Source organism: Scatophagus argus, chromosome 21 (assembly GCF_020382885.2).
Source record: "Scatophagus argus isolate fScaArg1 chromosome 21, fScaArg1.pri, whole genome shotgun sequence".
In the NCBI taxonomy this organism is placed as follows: domain Eukaryota; kingdom Metazoa; phylum Chordata; class Actinopteri; family Scatophagidae; genus Scatophagus; species Scatophagus argus.
The window spans coordinates 10,330,762-10,350,545 of NC_058513.1; the positions used below are offsets into that span (position 1 = coordinate 10,330,762).

General features: G+C 39.1%; 3 protein-coding genes across 10 annotated transcripts; all 3 read left to right on the plus strand.

The window, feature by feature from the left end:
- Positions 1–148: 148 nt before the first annotated feature.
- LOC124052441 (nucleolar transcription factor 1-like) lies at positions 149–4,536 on the plus strand. 7 transcript variants are annotated; one of them, XM_046376683.1, is made up of 14 exons: positions 149–293; positions 492–619; positions 771–946; positions 1,367–1,435; positions 1,872–1,921; positions 2,371–2,512; positions 2,664–2,705; positions 2,785–2,844; positions 3,023–3,081; positions 3,223–3,412; positions 3,536–3,583; positions 3,692–3,760; positions 3,966–4,022; positions 4,121–4,536. In XM_046376683.1, the coding sequence occupies exons 2-14, from the start codon at positions 601–603 to the stop codon at positions 4,178–4,180; spliced, it is 1,041 nt and encodes a 346-aa protein (XP_046232639.1). In that variant the 5' UTR covers positions 149–293; positions 492–600; the 3' UTR covers positions 4,181–4,536. The 7 variants fall into 7 exon arrangements, with proteins under 7 accessions (XP_046232639.1, XP_046232638.1, XP_046232637.1 ...); XM_046376682.1 differs by having other exon boundaries at positions 213–363; XM_046376681.1 differs by having other exon boundaries at positions 249–369.
- An 853-nt stretch (positions 4,537–5,389) lies between these two features.
- On the plus strand, positions 5,390–9,273 carry atxn7l3b (ataxin 7 like 3b). Of its 2 annotated transcripts, none has more exons than XM_046376687.1 (9): positions 5,390–5,573; positions 6,080–6,126; positions 6,244–6,367; positions 6,480–6,612; positions 6,861–7,032; positions 7,330–7,430; positions 7,545–7,567; positions 7,745–7,790; positions 8,284–9,273. In XM_046376687.1, exons 3-9 carry the CDS (start codon positions 6,317–6,319, stop codon positions 8,361–8,363), a joined length of 606 nt encoding a protein of 201 aa, XP_046232643.1. In that variant the 5' UTR covers positions 5,390–5,573; positions 6,080–6,126; positions 6,244–6,316; the 3' UTR covers positions 8,364–9,273. The 2 variants fall into 2 exon arrangements, with proteins under 2 accessions (XP_046232643.1, XP_046232644.1); XM_046376688.1 differs by lacking the exon at positions 5,390–5,573 and adding an exon at positions 5,608–5,755.
- A 1,099-nt stretch (positions 9,274–10,372) lies between these two features.
- Positions 10,373–19,305, plus strand: smarcd2 (SWI/SNF related, matrix associated, actin dependent regulator of chromatin, subfamily d, member 2). Its single transcript, XM_046376679.1, has 13 exons — positions 10,373–10,976; positions 12,269–12,459; positions 14,005–14,047; positions 14,153–14,275; positions 14,674–14,793; positions 15,492–15,587; positions 16,101–16,202; positions 16,324–16,485; positions 16,843–16,940; positions 17,169–17,304; positions 17,437–17,559; positions 17,830–17,931; positions 18,043–19,305. The coding sequence occupies exons 1-13, from the start codon at positions 10,824–10,826 to the stop codon at positions 18,094–18,096; spliced, it is 1,503 nt and encodes a 500-aa protein (XP_046232635.1). The 5' UTR covers positions 10,373–10,823; the 3' UTR covers positions 18,097–19,305.
- The last annotated feature ends 479 nt before the right edge of the window (positions 19,306–19,784 follow it).

Sequence of the window (19,784 nt, forward strand, 5' to 3'; positions counted from 1 at the left end):
TTCACTAAGTGTGGTTAGCTTTTCATTAGGATTTTTTCTATCATCGATTGTTTGATTACTTCTCACTATGGTGCCTGCAAAATTATTGCAAAAATAATTATATTGTCTTTAACTCAGAATTCAAGTGATTTAGCGGCTTAAATACCCTCCGGGTCAATAGGTGGCGTTTTACAATCTCGAGGCTGCTGCTCTAAGACGGCGAAGAAGAAAAGGATTCTGATTGGATGATTTCTCTGCTGCTGCGAGTGAATTCTTCTTCTCTGATTGGTCGCACTCTCCTAATAGACATGGAGGTATCTACGCATTGTATGGTGTCGGCTACTAAAAACAGTATTTTGGTGTTGTTTTTTGTCCTGCTGATAGGTAAAGGTAACCGCTGGAATTGATAAATAAATCATTAGGTCAAATATCGTTAGCCCCTCGCCATTCAGTGTTAAATAATTTATAGCTAAGCGCGATAAGTTTGCTAACTAGCTAATGTTGTTGTTCAGGTTCTAGCAGTCACATGTATTGTAAAGTTCTGTACAGTTTGCATCTGGGGGAAATAATAAAAGACGTCTGCAGGAGACACATTTTATTGGAAAAATAAGTGGAACTGAAATGGCGACTGAGCAGTCTGGTGAGTACAATTAAATAAACCGGGTGTCACATTGCTTTGTTGGCATTTTGGCATTTTAAACCCTCACAATGTTTTGCATTAAAAATGTAACTGGGATTTTTTTCTTTGACTGGGTCTAATGGCTGACTGTCATTTTTGTCTGTAACTACAGATTGGACCAAGGAAAATCTCCAGAAGCTTTTTGCTGCAATGAAAACCAGCATATCAGAACAGAACAGAATGTGTGCATATTCAAAAGGACTGAAACAAATGGACTGGAAAAGGGTGGCTTTTCCCCCTTTCTCTCCTGAAGCGTGCAAAGAAAAGTGGGGAGAAATATTGCAGAAGGTGAGTCGCCGTTTAAGTCTAACCTTTGAGGTGACAGAAAAGAATTTCACCACAAGGTCCGCTTAGTAGCTGTGCTGAGACTTTCACACAATATACGTATTTTTTACAATAATAAGCAGATGGAGTTACCTATTTGTCATAAAAATGAATCAACTGCTGCTAGGGGATGACTTTGCTACTCACATTGTCAACATAACATAATATAACATAACATAACACAATATAATATAACATCTTTACACACTGGATTTAATGTGGAAGTTTGGGAGCTTTCTCAAACTGAGAAGACATCTCATTAGAAAGATTTTCTTCCATGGTGAGGGAAAGCAGCCAACTACAATGTACAAATTCAAAATCCTTGTGAAGGCAGTCTTATAAATGTCGTAAGTTCAGTGTGATACCCTTATTGTTCTTCTTCAGATGCGCAAGATTCGAAGCCTCACAGAGCTCATTGCTGAAGCTGAAGATGTCGTTTCTAACAAACAGGAAGTAAGTGCTGCATGAACAAGCGTTATTGCTCTCTGCAGTGTTTTATGCATCACATAGTCCAGTGTGTCTGCTAACACAAATCCCCTGCAAAACAATAATGACTTATCTTTTTTGAAGTAATTGACAGCCATTCATGTTGCTGATTGGTTGAATAGCATTATGATCAAGCAGAAAGCTCTGTGGCTGAAAAATGAAACCAGCATTATGTGCCAAAAACTGCAGTTCCACATATGGCCACTTGAGGCAGACCGCAAAAGCCAGTCAATCCCAATAGACCCCCACCCTCTGCCCCAGTGTACTGTTTGCATTGTTGTTTTGTATCTTTTTGCCTCAAATACCTATTAAGATAATATTGATTTAATTTAATACGGTTCTACAGCACAGCTGGCAAGATTCTAAATTAATTATCTTCTGATGTGTGACTTCTCTAAATCAGAGTGAACAGCGCACTGAAGATGGAGATGGCCTGCCTCCCAAGCCTCCTTTGTAAGCCACACTCACACACACAGACAGGCATTACAGTGACAGTGACTGAAGTTGAATTTTTTTGTGCTTTGTTTTGTTTTCATAAATGAACAGCTTGTGCCTCTTTCACTGATTTTATTACATTTACTCTGTGTAGAATCGTGTAATGAGATTACATTTTTTTAAATTAAGAATTCACTTGAGTGATTGAAGTTTTGTGGAAAAAAAACTGCTGACATCATAATGGATGAAGGCACAGGCCTTCTTAAGGCTCAGCCATCTGGTAGTGGAGATGCTTTTAAAACCTTCATTTCGTCTTTCTTCCTATGAAACTTCCTATGAAATGTTTACCAAAGGTACCATCAGATTTTGGTGCACTCGACAGGTCAGCTCATTTATGTCCTCATCCCCTAGGGGCCATGACGTTTCCTTTAATCCCCTTTTGTGTGTCTATGTGTGTGTGTGTTTAGCAATGGCTATAATCTATTCTGCAAAGAGCAATTGACATCCATGTCGGGCGTCTCAAGAAATTCCTTTGTGACTGTATGGGCCAAACGTTGGCAGAATCTGACTGAGAGACAGAAGCACGAGTATAGGCAACGCAGCAAAGAGGTATGAACCTCCAGACACAAACCTATAAATATAGAAAGCATTGCAAAAAAAATGTATTTGTCGCTTAACTGCTGCACTACAAGACTCTGAAATTAAGGTGGGCTTACTGGGAAAATCAGTTTAATACGAATGAAATGCTTCTTTCTTTCAGTTGAAGACGCAGTACTCCATCAAGCTGAACAAATATCTAATGGTAGGTAGGCTGTAAAACTACAAGTGCAGCATGAGCTGATGCTGGCAGACTGTGTGATGGTGGTGTTTATGTTGTTTAGACTCTGGATGAGGAAGAGCAGCAGCGCATCCTAGATAAACATGGTATCAAAAGACCTAAGGTGAGAAGCAACAGATTTGGGGAACTTTTCTTTTAATTTGATTTATCCTTTTTTCATCCTCTTTTTCCATATGTCTCATTCCAAGCAACACCTTGTACTACTGGTAGGGTTTGTTTGTCTTCTTATCTACATTGGATTGAGCTCCTGTTTGACAAATATCTTTGTGTTTAATATCCAGATCTCGAAAAGAAAAAAGGTTGAATGTAAACTTCCAGGTGAGCCCAAGATGTCATCTAGGTGAGGATGATTGTCAGACAACATTTGTATCTTTACAAGACCCAAGATTAATGAAAAACTTGCAGTACATTAAATAATACATTAAATCCTTGGCTGCCTATCTGAAGAGAAACTTATGACTGAATTTTTCCTTACTCACAGAAGTGGCTTGTCAATTTTCTTACGAGATCAGAGGAGACTTCTGAAGGAGAAATTCCCAGACTCAAAGACGTGTTTCATCAAGGTCATCCATATGTGGAAGAACCTCTCCAATGAGGAGAAGGAACACTACAGAAAGAAAGTAAATGAAAACTCAGAAAAATACTCGATGGCCCTGCAGAGGTGGTTTCAGGTATAGAGCAGCTTCTTCTTCTAATGCTTTTTTTTGGTTTGTTTTTATCCACATGGTTTTTGTAAAGTTATTAGCCTTTAACTTGAAGGGCCTTAAAAATTTGTCACCTTTCACATCCTTCAGACATTGAAGCCAGAGGAGCAGAAAGCCTATCTGACGAATAACCCGAAGGTAAGCTCTTAAGAAGCTCTTAAGAAACCTTTAATTACCTATTTGTTTGTTTCTTTCACCTTTATTCTATAGTTTTTCCTCACAATCATAATGAACTTATCTTTATAGAAATGCAGGTACCTCGGGGAGATCATACAGAAATTCAATGACAGAAAAGAAATCCAGCTCAGACCGTCAGTAAGTTCAAGTGTTGATATAACACAATACACTCCTCTTACACACACATTCATGTTACGAATGTGAAGCTCTCTGATGGTACATACTGACTTACAGTGAAGTTTAAAGTAAGTTTGCCTGAAGGAATAATTTGTTATTCGTAGAATGAAAAAGATGTTGGCTTAAAAGCTTTATTTTCAGTCCACATATATTGTGTATCACACAGGATTCAGAAGATGAGGACATTGAGGACAGCAGCAGTGATGAAGAAGAGGATGAGGAGGTTTGAATATCAAAACATACAGCTTGGTTTGTTCTTCTGTTTTTAATTTTGCGACTGTGCATCCAGCTGTTACAAATATAATATTTGTTATTCCACAGGATGAAAAGGAAGAAGAAGAAGAAGAAGATGATGATGACATCACATTTGACATGTATTAGATGGTGATAAGATGGACAGCAAGAGCGGCGCGCGCACACACACACACACATACACACAAACATATACGTTCAGAGCTGGATTCTGGATTTGAGACGATGGACGCTTGCTCGAGAGGCTGACTTAGAGCCTCACTGTTTGAAGGCCATATTAGCCAGAAGTTTGCCATCACCTGTGCTCCTGTGAATTGTGCCACAACCAAGGCTGGATTACAAAGCCCCCTAGTAGCCCAGACCCCCGGGTCCACAATACTCCAAGCTTTACCTAGTTTGTGGCTGTCTTGTTTTGTATGGAACGAATGGTAAGCACACTGGTATGCTATTTCTGTGATTTTATTAAATGTACTGTGCAAGCAACAGCTTTGTCATCATATCTTGACTGCCTGAACTCTACATACACGTAGCCTACCGATGATGCGCGTTAAGTGCAGATGTGACAGCATTCAATAGGGACTTTGTTGTGTACATTAACATGCTTTCCACATATTCTGTGTGAATATTACAGTGGCTATTGTTTATTTTGATAATGTTCACCTCTAAAGCATAATAACAGCTGATGGCATGAAGGCCTTGAAGCTCTTGAATATTCATATTTCTCTACAAGCAAGACTGACTATGTTTGGCACATACTTTATATTTATTTAATCTGCTTCAAAATAAGCAAAACTTGTTTTTGTTTTTGTTTTTTTTTTTTTTACTTTGGTCAAAAACAATGTTCACCACTCGTAGCCAGAAGCCAGAAGATGACCTTTTGAGGCCCCTGGGAATATTAATTGCAACATAATGTGTCTCAGTAAGTTTATAAATCATGTTGTCCTTGTGAATGGAGGAGACATAGACACTGCACTGCATTGTACCATTACTCCTTTTTGTTTGTTTAAATTATAATTTGACAGCGTGTAAATTTAGAAAAAAGCAGCGTAACACGGGGACTAATTTTGTTGGGGTCAATTTTTTTGATTGATAAATAAATATGTGTCTTTCATGGGATGACCAACTGCAGAAACTAAACTATTCACCTTATCAAGCACTTAATTTTATTGTTAGATCTTTGAAGATCCCCACAAGGTGAGATTTTTCCAATAAACGTGTAGCCTATTAAAAATGTGGTTCACCCGACTTGCAAATGAGGCAGAAAGATTTTTTTGTTTTGTTTTGTTTTGCTTTTTAACACGACGGTTTGTAATGACTACTGCAAAGCCAAACAAAAGGCCAGTTTAACCCTGAACTGCACGGAGTAACACGCAGTCACATGTTGGCCTGGACGTTAAACACACCGCTGGAGTTCGAAGAGCCTCGGCTGTGCCTCAAAGGAAGCGCTCGGTGGAAACTCGTGCGGCGATCGATTGCTGCTGTCTGATCTCTGTGATGTAAAGATGGATGCCTGCCGAAATAGGTAAATAAACACAATTAGCGATTTGCTTAGCCGTGATTGCGGTAGTCCTTGTTGATAAGCCTTACGCTGGGATACAAGCGTAGTGTCCGTATCTTTCTTGGTTTGTACGACGGGCTGAGTGGCGAACAGCCGCAGTGCAGCAGCGGTGTTGGGTTCGGGGACGAATCTCGCTGTGGTCAAATGTAATTTTCACAACCATTCAGTCGTCCTTGAAATGCGTTACAAAGATTTGCTCCTTCTGTACTAGTGCATTTAACTTGTTTAGCTCCTAGCTTTTAGCCGACGTTGACCTGGAGGTTTCGGGTTCCGCCTCTCTTGTAACCTCTTGGCATGTTCAGATCCTCCAGCCTATTCATAGCCACGCTCTTTGTTTTCTTCGGCAAGGTTTTGGCTAAGCTACTCTCATCAGACAGTAATGCTCGGACCGGCTATGTGGTGTTTTGAACGCCGGGCTAATGTCGTGTATGGCACCGACGCTAAGTTTGTCCGTTTTGTGTTATTCGTAGGTTATAAACGTGGGAAGTGTCTCCCAGGCTGTGTTCAACGTGCAGTTGTAAGTAGCTGCATCACATTCAAGGCATCAAGTGTCCGCCACTGATTTACATTCGTGGGTTGCACAGGATTTTAAAATGCACCGTGTGGCTAACTGTCCGTTTCCCTCCCGCTGCAGCCCTGTTTTGACCGATGCTTGCTGCGCTACAGCATGACCACAGCAGTGTCGGCTCATCTGGTAGTTCTGGCAAATGAAAATGGAGGAGGTTTCAATGTCCAGCCTGGACAACAGCAAGCTGGAGGTAGAGTAGAGTCAGGCCACTGTATGGGAACAGTAAAAGTGGCTTTGGAAATGCATATTGCATCTGCAGACTGTGGCTTGACTTGTCCCTGCTTGTCCCCCCCCCCTGCCAGGGCCTAGCTCAGGACATCCTGTCTGACCTGGTGGAGGATGCATGCCTGGGTCTTTGCTTCGAGGTCCACCGGGCCGTCAAGCAGGGCTATTTCTTCCTGGATGACACGGACCAAGAAAGCATGAGGGACTTTGGTGAGCACAAAGTGATTCTGTCTCCCTGCTGAATTAAAGCTGCCAACCTTATCTCAGAGTATTGAACAATTCATTGGTGTTATATTAAGGACTCTAGGTAATAAATAAAAGGCCAAAGAGCAACGGTGCATCCAGGAAATAAAATCTCTGTAAGCCGACAGGAGGTTTGTGTATTGTGACCTCCATAACTGTTCCACATTCCTTGTATTATTGAGGAAAACACTCAATCACCTGCTTTGCACTTCCAGAAATTGTGGACCAGCCGGGATTGGATGTGTTTGGCCAGGTGTACAACCAGTGGAAAAACAAGGAGTGTGTGTGTCCCAACTGCAGCCGAAGCATTGCAGCCTCACGCTTTGCCCCACACCTGGAGAAATGTCTCGGAATGGGACGCAACAGCAGCCGCATAGCCAACCGCAGGTAAAACGTCCAACTCTCACCGCAAGTTTTCTTCACTGATTTTGACTGCATACTGTACTGATGCTCACCCTCTGCTTTGTCCCGTAAGCTCGTTACAATTCATCCTCCTGACCTGAGCGTGATAATTAAGACAGGCACGATATTCGAAGCATATGAGTTGTGGTTCAGTGAGATACTAAATTAAAAAAACATCTTTTGAAAATGGCTTAAGGTTATTTGTTTTATAATCCATTGCAGTGAGCAATGCTGAGTCATTGTGTGTGTGTGTGTGTGTGTCACGTCTTTTCTGTTTTCCAGAATAGTCACCGGTAACAACACGAACAACAAATCAGAGAGTGACCAAGAGGATAACGATGATGTGAATGATAATGACTGGTCTTATGGAGCAGAAAAGAAAGGTGATGTACTGATGCTACTTTTTTTGTGATAATGAATGTTGATTGCGACACCTGAATTAAGTTGGACATGTGGAAAATTGTTGCACTCTGAAATTTTATGTCTTTTTTTTGCAGCCAAGAAAAGGAAATCTGATAAGGTACTTTCTATTTTTGTCATAAACCCGTACTTGTTCATATAACCATCTTTGGGAGCATTATAATGTTTTAGTCTCACCATCATTCATTCATGTATATGACCACATCACATGGAGGTTATTACTTGTTATTACTGATTTGTCCACTCAACAAAAACATGTTTTCTTCTTCCACTTCAGAATCCAAACTCACCTAGAAGATCCAAATCATTCAAGCATAAGAACAGTAAGTGGAAATGAATCCCGCAGCTTCTTATTCTTGTCTTCTTTACAGTTTGGTTAGACTGTACCAAGAAATCTTACTTAAAAAAGTCTTTGTTGGTGATATGATGATCATTTAAGAAACAACATAAAATGTAGGACATTTACATCAGAGTAAATAGTATAAAATTATGCACTCCTTAGTTTTATTTTATTAGGGAGAGTATTTCTATTATGATTATTATATTGCTACAGCATATTGCTGCTTAAACAGTTAAATAAGCTGCTGTTAAATTTGTGTGTTATGTCTCAGAAAACTTCCACCGTATCAAATGTCAGTTCCAACCACTTTTAAAATAAATATATTTAACAAATTCCTGTCTAGTGCCTCTAGATTTAATTGTTGGATTTTAAAGCCAGTCTGACTTTGCGTCAATATTGTTTTGAATATCTGTTTCCAAATCATCTGGTGGCATCCAACCTCTTTTTTTAAATTTATCTTTCTTTAATTCCCTTAGACATGATGGGCCCCAGACGCCGCATGGACAACCAGGAAAGCCCGCGCATGCTGATGAAAGACGAGGCATTCCCTCAATAACACACTCAACCACGAACACACACATACACACACACGGGAAGACCAATGAGACATCACCCTCCGTTCTGTATGTTGTGAAATCAATGGACGTTGATGTTATAGGTGACATTTATGGCGTTTTGCTGCTCTGCAGAAGCAGTCCAGACCTCCCACTGTATACTTGACAGATTTTTTTTTTCCTTTCACAAAATCATTGTACCAACACTCGTGTTTTTCCTTTTGTGTAGTTAATTTTGTTTCTGAAGTTTTTTTGTTTTTTTTTTGCTGGAGTCCAAAATAATGAATATCACCATATACGATACAGCTGCACAGAGGTAGATTCTGGTGTAATTCATTCAGTGACCAGGCAGAGGCAGCTGTGTGAAGAGTGAAAGTGTGCACATACAGTATTTTGTTTCTTTTAAAATACAGAAATTATTAGCCATTAGGTGTACTTATATTTCCTCGCCTTTTTAAAATCTCATTCTTTAAAAAAAAAAATCAAACAAAATAATAATAATGTCAAAGACAATCATTACTAATGGTTTGTCTATTATTTTCACATACAGCATCAGACTCATAGCTCTCCAGTTGAATTACAGTAACAGTGTGTGTGAGAGAGAAGTGACTCTGTTTGCCATTCACCTGTGGAAACTTGGTTTAAAAATGTTCTGTCTCAGTCAATGAACCTCTAATTGTACAAGCAGGTATTTGCTGCAGAAAAACAAGTTTGTTTTGTTTCATTTTTGGTGGATAGATCGGCTTGTTTTCTAGCATTCAAAAATGTCTTTGTATCATGTGTTTACATTGTAAAGGGTTACATATATCCTTGGTGTGAAGTGATAGTGTAAATATTCCAATAGTTGAATTGCTGCTATCATGGCTCGGTTTATTTCATCTGTCTAGCATAATAAATGATTTGTTACCTGTTGTTATGGCTTGTGTTGACTTTTTAACACTGAATATGGGTTTCAAGGGAGACCAAGAAAAACCTCAATGACCCTGTTCAACTAGTTAACAAGTCAAGACCAAATGACCAGCAGGGGAGGCTGTTGATCAAATGAGGAGGTTTGGACATGTTTCAGTTTTCATTATCTTAGTACACCAATTGTACAAAACATTACACGTTACTTGGCAAAAGTCTTTTTTTTCCAATAATGCACTGCTGTAATCTCATTCTTGAGTTCAGTTGGAGACTTTAATCAGAGTATGTTGTTCTGCAATAAGTTCCCAGAATTGACAGTTATACCGCCTTCCAGTGCTCTTCTTAAACTGACATTTTGGACAAGTTTTTTTTTAGTTTAGTTATGAGGCATTTTGGTATTCAAACATTATGCCTTATATCCCATTACGTTTCTTCTACAGCTGTAGTTACTTGTTATTTTTGATTAAAATTTTCTGTTACAAAAAGAAATCATGATGATAAGTGTAGTACACTGTTGATTTTATCTTGTTAAAGATAAAATCATTGGTTCTCAATGGTTTTGGCGGTTATGTCTCCCTGTCATGTTTCAGAGTTCTAATTTTTTTCCCTTTACACCATTAATCACATCAAGTATTATTTCATATGTAGGCCTGTTGCTTGCAATGGAGTATTTTTATATTAATGTACCCTTTTGGTACTTAAACTTATGTAAAGGATCTGAGTAGGCCTGCTTTCTTCCACCACTGGGTGTAACCACAGGGGAGATAGAGTGCATGGACAATAGCAGATGGATAGTACAGTGACAAAAGGGCCCAGTAGCCAACTGTCGCCAACAGTTTAATTAAACCATACTGTCAAGTCAACTTATTTCCTTTAAGTCAGGTGGTACTGACTGCAGTTAGGACAATTTTGTGTAAAATGACAAGAATGACAAAATGCCATCATGCACACTGCATGATGCAGCAATGCCCCGAAATATCACATCTTAGAACTTAGAAAATACTTTACTTTAATGAGACACACAATACAAAAACACTATCATGTTCTTGTGAGTTTAGGCGGTTAATGGGCGGAAGAATTTGTAATTTCCGACATCTTTGAATGCAGCATTTTACGTTGCGTGTAGGCAGTTAAGCTACAAGAATACTTGGTATCGCTTTAGACACTCAGTTTGTCTTAAGTAAGTCAGGCGATATCATGCTTTTCATTAGCCTCACGGTAAAATAGCTGGTAGTCATGGATTCTAAGACTTGAGAACAAAGGCAGGGGATGACAAACAACAGCTACCATTCGGTCTCCAGAAAACAAGCAATTGTGGGCAGAAGCAAATCCCGGAACTTGAAACGATAGGATACGAGCTAACATTAGCTAGCTTTTTGTTGACAGTGTCCTTGCTGTCAAACCAGAAGCAGACCTCATTTAACCTAACTGCAGTTACCTAGCTAGCCACGCTCGGACTGGTGCCAGTGAGCTTCATTTAGTAGCTTGCTAGACTTGTGCTGGACCGAAATTTGGTAGAAGTTTCCGTTACTTTTAACCACTTGTGGATCTAGAAGATGGCATCAAGAGGAGGCTTCACGGGTCCGCCGATGAATCCGAACGTGCACCCCATGAACGTCGGGCATGCTGCGGGCATGAGGATGCCAGGCATGCCTCAGCCTCCAATCGGATACCCCCGCAGCTTGAACAGTGCTCCTCAGTACCCCCAGGTTGGTTTTCTGCTTAAATTATCTTTATTAAACAGGAAAAGCTGGTGCTCAGCGATAGGTGAGGGCAACGTGATCTGGTTTAAGTTGATTTAACTGTGGCTTCTGAAAGTTTCTTTGTTTGGCCTTTTTGTGGGAATAAACACAGTCATAAATTAAAGCTTAAACGTAAGCATTCAAAAGAAAACAATAACCAGACAAATAAAGAAGTAAAACAAAGCTCATTATTCTTAAAATATCAAGGTGTGGACACGACTTCCGCATTTGAAAAAGGTGTGTAATTACTTACTGGCGATAAATCGAGTACCTTTTTTTATAATTGCTTTTATACCAATTGATCATCGTGTACCTTTTAAGATAAAACCCTTTTTTTTAATTGAAATTAGTCTCACAGAACAATGTTTTGTTCATGTGTGAAGGGGAAAATCACGTGGCTGCCCTTAGCGCCCTGTCAGTAAGCTTGAAAACAAAAGTAAGTTTATTATCACCACCATCTGTCAGAGCTAAGTCTGCATTTATTATCCCGGTTTTGCCACCATCTGCAGCTTCATTCAGCCTTTAGTAAATGTGCCCTCTTACAGTTTGTCTTGTCTGTCAGTTTGAGCCATATGGCTCCAGATGTTTGTTTTTCTGCCAAAGGAGACACCTAACAATATGCATCAATGTTAAAGTTTAAAAACTGAGATGCGCTGTTGATGAATCAGTGAAATTTGTTTAGTTGTAAACTAGTGAGTGGCTTTGATTAAGATAAGATTTGATAATAATAACTGTTATACACACATGCAAAATAAACTAGCTTTTGGCAGGATTTGCCAAATTGCTGTTTACTGCGTTATGAAATGTGCGCATGCTGTACATTTACACGATATTCCTTTTCACTGCCTGACTTGTTAATTATGCTGACACTGACTCGTACTGTAATTTATTGGACACATAATAAGTACTGTATGTCTCTTTTGCAAAGTACACTTTTCATACACCATGGATGAAATATACAGAAATAATCATCAACAAACTGTGAACACAACAGTGACCATGCAGAATTTACATATGTGTGTGTGCTTGAGTACATACATTTTTTTTTTTACATTGTATTAGTAATAATTTATCACTGCCATTCATTAATTATATGTAAAATAGTAACCAATCTAATTATCTTTATCTTATTCTGTAAAAATCATCATCACTTAGGGTGCTTAAATCCATCTGAAAGAAAGGAAGAAGTGCACATAGCTGTTTTTTTAGCAAATTCTTATGAACATGAAATCATAGTTTCAGCTTCCCTTCTCTTCTAGCGCTCGGGGATGCCACCCAACAGAGTGGGGGGCCCCTTGGGGTCAATGGGGGGTCAGCTGCCTGGTCCTTCTTATGGTGGTGGTGGGAACATGTCCATGCGGCCAGGCATGGGGCCTCCAAGCATGGACGCCTCGAGGAAGCGGTTTCTTCAACAGCAGCAGCCAGAAGCACTGGGAGGCCTAAGACGAGGGTAAACCATGGAGAAGTGACAGTGTTTGTGAGGGAAGGAGATAAAGGAAGAGGAATAATTACTTTAACCAGTCCTTAAGAGGCTTAATTGATTGATTGAACAATTATTTAAAACTGATGAACGTTTTCTCACTTTTGTGCACATCACAACATTTGTTCCTTTTCTTCGAAACTTAAAGATACAAATTTCTGACTTAAAGTGAATAAAACAAACAATTGGTGTAAAGATATGGCCTGGCTAAACCGTTAGATATCTTTAAAGTACTCTTTAAAGTAAGGTACTCACTTTAAAGTACTTAGTTTGTTGATTATGATATGATAATAATATCAGAAAAGTGTTGTTGAAGATCCTGAAGAAGCCTGCTGCGTATACACAATTACTCTTGTAAATCAAACATCTTTAAACATTTGAAATGAAACCATTCCGGCATTGAAATGAACTACAATTAAATAATCACGATCAACACGTACAAATTTTATATATACAGTTGGTAAAATAAAGTGACAATATACATCATCATTGCAGTGCGTGTATGAAACAGACTTATGCAGGTTTATGCAAACAGGATTACCTTACTGACCATACTAGTTTCCTCAGCCAAATTTAAAGAAGTTTGCGCACTTAAAGACGCTAAATGAACATATTTACATTTAGTGTGTCATGTTATAACACTGCAGTCATGGTAAAAATTCTGTGGCTAATTTTCCTGTTGAGACTCATGAACATTGTAACAGCACCGTGGCTCATTCAGGATGTGTTTTTCGCTCTCTCCAGTCTGTTTGTGAAGTTTACTGTGCTGTTAAAAGCACGGCTCAGACACCAAGACAGGAGTATGACTGGCCTTTGCTTACAAAGCAGCACAGACGAGTGATTATTTTTGACTTCAGACTTCTCAGTGACGCTCATAAATGTGGCGAGTTATGACGTGAGGCAGCATTTACTGTTTCTGCCACAATTAAGCTCTTGTCTTTAAAGGTTTATCTCATAACAACATTCTCAGTAGAGGAGGCTTAGCGAGCCATGGGGCTAGAAGCAACTTGCTAAATTAAAGAGCTTGGAGTTAAATGTGGTCATAATGAGGGCAGACTGTGTAATTTGATTAAAGAAACAAAACAGCTTTTATGAAGTCTGTAGCAATGATAAGTGAGAGCCTGAGGTGGCCATTCAAAGGAATTCAATGTATGAAGAGATAGCACTGGCCAAGAGTTTGTTATCGCACTTTGAAAATTTCACAAGTAATTTATAATCAAAAGGAAGCAAATAAAATCTTTCCACTAATCTTGTGTGAGTCAGAGCACATAGAGTTTTTTGTACGTTAGTTAGTGGATGATCTAAAAGGGCAAATTCTTAATGATCACATTGTACGCGGTTCAGTATATCCTTGTTTGGCTGAGTCTTATTAATTGTAGACAGTGGATCCTCTGTATTTCAGCTAAAGCATATGTCTAATGTGGTTTATTTGTGTCTGTTCTTTTTGTCTTTATTTGGCAAATGAACATTTAGTACTTTGGAAATCATCTTGTTTGTTATTTCTGTGCGATTTAGAGCAAAAAGACGCAAGATGGCTGACAAGGTTCTCCCACAGAGGGTAAGAAAGATTTGACCTTCTGAATCGTACTTGACTAGATGGATCCAGTTTGATTACAGTTGGCTGTATTCCCCCGATAATCATGTTGTACTGTTGGCTCTTAAGATCCGAGATCTGGTCCCAGAATCACAGGCCTACATGGATCTATTGGCCTTTGAGAGGAAACTGGATCAGACAATTGCCCGAAAGCGTATGGAGATTCAGGAAGCCATCAAGAAGCCCATTATGGTATCTCTTCATGATATTGCACTGCAGACAATGTTTTATCAGTTTTGTGTTAGCACTGTGACAAAGGTATTGTCAGAGGAATGTCAGACTTCACCACTGACAATGAAAACTAATATATAGGGAGGAAATCTTAGAAGAAAAAGGATGTAAAACATTGAACTGCTGCTCATAAATAGTATAAAAAGGTGGAAAGTGATTTCATGCATATCTCAATGATTAGAACTTTGAATTGGCCAACTTATTGATTCCAATTTTTCCACCAATCATCTGATCAAGTGCAGTTTGAAAAAAAAAAATCTGCTTTCCAATTTTTTCCTGGTTTGTTTTTGTATTGTTTTTCTTATTTTGATTTTTACTGCAATTCCTAATAAATCTGCTTGTTCATATCTGTGACACAGCAAAAACGCAAGCTCAGGATCTACATTTCTAACACATACACCCCGAGCAAGCCCGATGGCGAGGAGGCGGAGAAGGTGTCCTCGTGGGAACTTAGGGTGGAGGGCAAACTTCTGGAGGAAGTAAGCGAATAGCAATCTTATTGCACTTGAATCTTCTTGCTTTGTTTCAACATCATCCCAGTGTGGTCTGACTCTTGAGTATTTCAGTCTCTGTTATTGTGTTCCTGAAAATTTCAGTTGCTCAGCTCTGGTTGGCCTGTGTCTTTGGCTCAGACCACTCAACCAGATGTGTGTTTACAGCTCTGCTCTCTCCACCCCACATCTCCTAACACACACACACGCACACTCATGTTCTCTTTTGAAACAGGGAATTGAAACCACTGGCCGTTACATACCATGAGCTGACATGCCTCCCCTCCCTTCATCAGCTCTAGCTCAACTTGTTGTGTCATCTGGGGCCACATGAAGGAGAGCTTTTTTTTTTCTGTTAATTTTTCTCCTGGCTCATTGGTTCAGGCATGCGTAGGAGTGTTGCATGGAGTAGCAGAAAAAGAAAAGGGATGTGAAGGAAGGAGTAAAAGGGGTCATGTTGTGCAAGTAGACTTTGTGAAGGCTGGGAAAGGGTGGGGGTGAAACAGCATTTTGTACTTTTCTACAGTTTTGAGCTTTCACCACCCCCAATGTGGTCAGAGCGAAACAATGCAGCTGCACAGACTGACACACACACTGACGCACAGTAAAAAGACACTGATAGATAGCAATCTTTTTACCCTTTTGTTTCACACTCTTTTTCCCTTTAATCAACTTTGTTTTTCTAGCCTGGCAAGCAAAAGAAGAAGTTCTCATCTTTCTTCAAAAGCCTGGTGATAGAGCTTGATAAGGACCTCTATGGACCTGACAACCACTTAGTGGAGGTATGACATCATTTTAAAGGCATTTGATGCAACCACCATGAAATATTTTTAGGCAAACGGGCACCAAAATGTTCTGAAACTGCTACTGATTCACCAGTACATTTTTCAGCCTTGGCCAGAAAGTGCAGTCATTAAAACCAGTCCTGTCTGAGCTTGTTTGCAGTGTGGTTTAGTCCAACCTACTCTGATTTATGTTTAAAATCAGTCTATGGATGGGGTTAAACCCACTGAATATAAACATCAGCTTGATTGACACATTTTTAATGAACATAAAAAGATGTGTTTTGGCATGGTCAAGATTCCAACTGAAATAACTGGATGTCTCTCACAAAAAAGTGGTGAAAGCAAGTACTTATAGTAGTGGATACGTAATGATTGATTTAATAAAACCAGTATTGTCTTTGAGCATTTGTTTGTATGTGTATAACTTTAGCAACATATTTCAGTTTAGATTATCTTCAAAGCTCTTATCAATGAAAAACTATCAATTTTTTACCTCATTTTATTTTTCAGTGGCATAGGATGCCGACTACTCAGGAGACGGATGGTTTCCAGGTCAAAAGGCCCGGTGACGTAAATGTTAAATGCACACTTCTGCTCATGCTCGACCACCAGGTACCATCCATTTGTTCACTCATCTCTTCGCCAACAGTTGTGTGATTTGCCTACCTTTTTCAGCTACCTTTTTGACTTTTCTTTTCCCCAATGCTTCTTATTATTTTGTTTTTTTTTCCAGCCTCCGCAGTACAAACTGGACCCACGGTTGGCCCGTCTGCTGGGTGTGCACACACAGACGCGGGCCAGCATAATGCAAGCTCTTTGGCTCTACATCAAGAACAACAAGCTGCAGGATAGTCATGAGAAGGAGTACATCAACTGCAACCGCTATTTCAGACAGGTAATTGAATGGTGTTGAGGCTTCACTGGGCAGCAAAATGCAAGCTGCCAAGTGTAGCATATCACTTAGCGCATACATTTCCAGACATGGCTTTGACAGTATAAAACGCTTCAAACTTGTCTTTGTCTTAAATTAAATGTGCCGAATTCCTTTGGATAATTTGCTCCCTCAAACACTTTTTCAAACTTTGACTTAATGCGAGGAAGACATTATGTGTATAGGACTTTCAGTGTTCGGCTAATATATATATGTATGTATTATATTGGGGTTTTGATGTTTAAATGCTTGTGGCAAGACAAAGTAAAAACAAAACTGAGCTTTTGAAAGCCTTCTGTGTTCTAACTAAATGCTTTCCAGATTTTCAGCTGCCCGCGCATGAGGTTCTCTGAGATTCCCATGAAGCTGGCAGGCCTGCTGCAGCACCCTGACCCCATCATTATCAATCACATGATTAGGTGGGGGAGTGTGGCTCATTTTCCCTCCTTTTGCATTTGTGCTTATGTTATATGTGTGTGTTCTTCAGCTATTGCCAGAGATTCAGGTTTCTTCTTAGCATCTTTCATTTTAACCACAGTGCATTTACATGAGTGAACAACAGCTTTATCTTTATCAAGCTATTCCTCCCTGATTACAATACCAGCTTGAGTTCTTGTGTCGATGACTGTGTTTCTTCTTCGGAGCAGTGTGGACCCCACGGATCAGAAGAAGACTGCGTGCTATGACATTGATGTGGAGGTGGATGACCCTCTGAAGAGCCAGATGAACAGTTTCCTGTCCTCCACAACCAACCAACAGGAGATTGCTGCACTTGAGATGAAGGTAAGGTCTGACAGGCAGTCACAGATGCCTGCACCTCACTGACCTTTCAGATAATGGTAATAAAAAGAGGAAAAAACATTTTGTTTGTTTCAAATGTCTTACCTTTTACTATACTGGTTGTATTCTCTGCAGATCCATGAGACAATTGAGTACATCAACCAGCTAAAGACTGAAAGAGACTTTATGCTGAGCTTCAGCAATAATCCACAGGACTTCATCCAAGACTGGCTCAAGTCTCAGAGCAGGGATCTGAAGGTAAATATCTGAACCCACCACTAACTTACTGCACCTGTTTCACCACAGGAGTCTTTATGAGATATTAAAGTATTCCAGACCACGTTTTTTGTGCCCGTTAAGTTCAGCTATGTATTGTAATTTACTCTAACTTATCAGATGTTTATTTATGTTCACATATTTTGTAAAATCAATTGTTATCTTTCCTAAATTTGAAGAGTTTTATTCCAAAATGCTTTAAAAGTTTGTTCGTTGTTCCTTGTGTTCAATGATCCGTTTCTTTTCCACCAGTTGATGACAGATGTGACAGGAAATCCAGAGGAAGAGAGGCGGACTGAGTTCTACCATGCGCCCTGGGTACCAGAGGCAGTAGGCAGATACGTTTACTCCAAAGTAAGGGATTACAGAGGCCAATCCACACGTTTGATGTTTCATTTTAACGTTTCAGTAGACTTTTTTTAAATAGTTTTAATATGTGCTGATAGTCCGTTTTTTTTGTTTCAGGTGCAGCAGAGAAGACAGGAGTTGGAGCAGGTGTTGGGTATCCGACTGACTTAAAGACATATTCCACAGCCAACTTAAATTAGCTCATCAAATGCTTGTGTTTACTCAATTGAAATTGGAATTATCTAACAAAGAAATAAGCAAATTTTTCATGCTGTCATGAACCAGCTTCCGTGTGGGAAACATATCTTTTCTGTCCCATACTTAATAGTTCTAGAATCTACAAAACTATATGGGACCAAAGTAATGATTAACATGTCATTAATAATGTTTGCCTTGCTTTTGTCATTTTGAGCCTGTTCAAGTAATCTTTGTCTTGTTTGTAATACTTTTGTTTCTGGTACAATATGCTTAAAACACTTGAAGCATTGGTGCTGTCCATCATCACATCATGTGTTTTTTTTTTGTTTGTTTGTTTTATTTTGAAAGGGTGTTTACCTTCACATTTTAAAGCCATAATCTTTGGAAAGGAACAGTCTGATAACATCTCAATGAAAAATATACTCAGAAACTAAGGATTATATTCCACAAAACTGTTGGAACTCTTGAAGATGTGTTGTTACTTAGATGGGAACTAGTAAGAAACTTTTTATGCTAACAATTTTACAAGTTTATTCTCTGTTTTTTTTTTTTGTATGTAAATAGGTGGATATGCCATTTAAAATTAAACCTTTCCTGACAGTGTAAGAAGGCAGGAGTTCCGGGAAAGTGCTACTTCTGGGAAAGACTGAGCTCCGTATTTGTACAAGGATAAGAGTCCACTATGTCCAGCTGTCATTCAGCAGCTTGGTTGTAATTCTTGAATGTTTACAGGCTTTTTTCATTTGTTTGTGGAGGTTTTTTCCATTGTTTTAATGAAAGGAAGAGTAACTGTGGCAGGCTCTCTGGATTGAAGGATCCATGCCTCCCAAGAAGGTTAACCGGTATTAATAAAAAAGGAATGCAGCTATAGTGTGTTAACTAAACAATGCACCAAATAATTATGTACATATTTAGTTTCATGAGTTAACTTTTCGTTGAAATGCTGGTTTTGTTATGGTTTTGCATGAGATGATCTGAATTTCCTTAAACATTCCATGTTAACAGAAATCGCTGTGCCAAAATTTTTGTGAAGAAGGCACTTGAATTTCAAGAAATGTGTGTACAAATATGTTTTGTACAGCTTCTTTGTAAAATGCTTGCATGTTGTGCATCAATCAAAAGCCTTTATATTTTATACATTTGGAGATTTTTTTTTACAATAAATATACTTTAAAAAATTTAGTTTTTCTGTATTTTTTTCATAATTTTTCAATGAATGAAAAGCAACAATATCAGTATATATATATATATATTTCCCACACTGTGATTAGAAACTAATGGTTAGCTGGGATCATGCCGTGAGCGTGCATGCTGGGGCTGGTCGAAGAGCTTGTGTGTTAAGTCCTGAGAGCGGCAGTTTCAACAGGTATGACTGGTTTTATATCAGCTTAGTTGTGTTGTCTCAGTCAACAGCCAACCTGCACTGTTGATTGTATGCTGACAATGGTACAAAGCAAGGATGTCACCTGGGGCCAAGTTTAATGTTGAATTTATTTTGTTCATGAATGGCATTCATGTCTTTATGGCAAAAAACTAAGCTTTGAAACTCAATGAGCATTATAATGAAGATTAATGAAGACATTAAGAAAATGGCTACATAGAAGCGACTCTGAGAGCTAAACAACCACTAAACTAAACCACTCGACCTAAATTGGGACCGA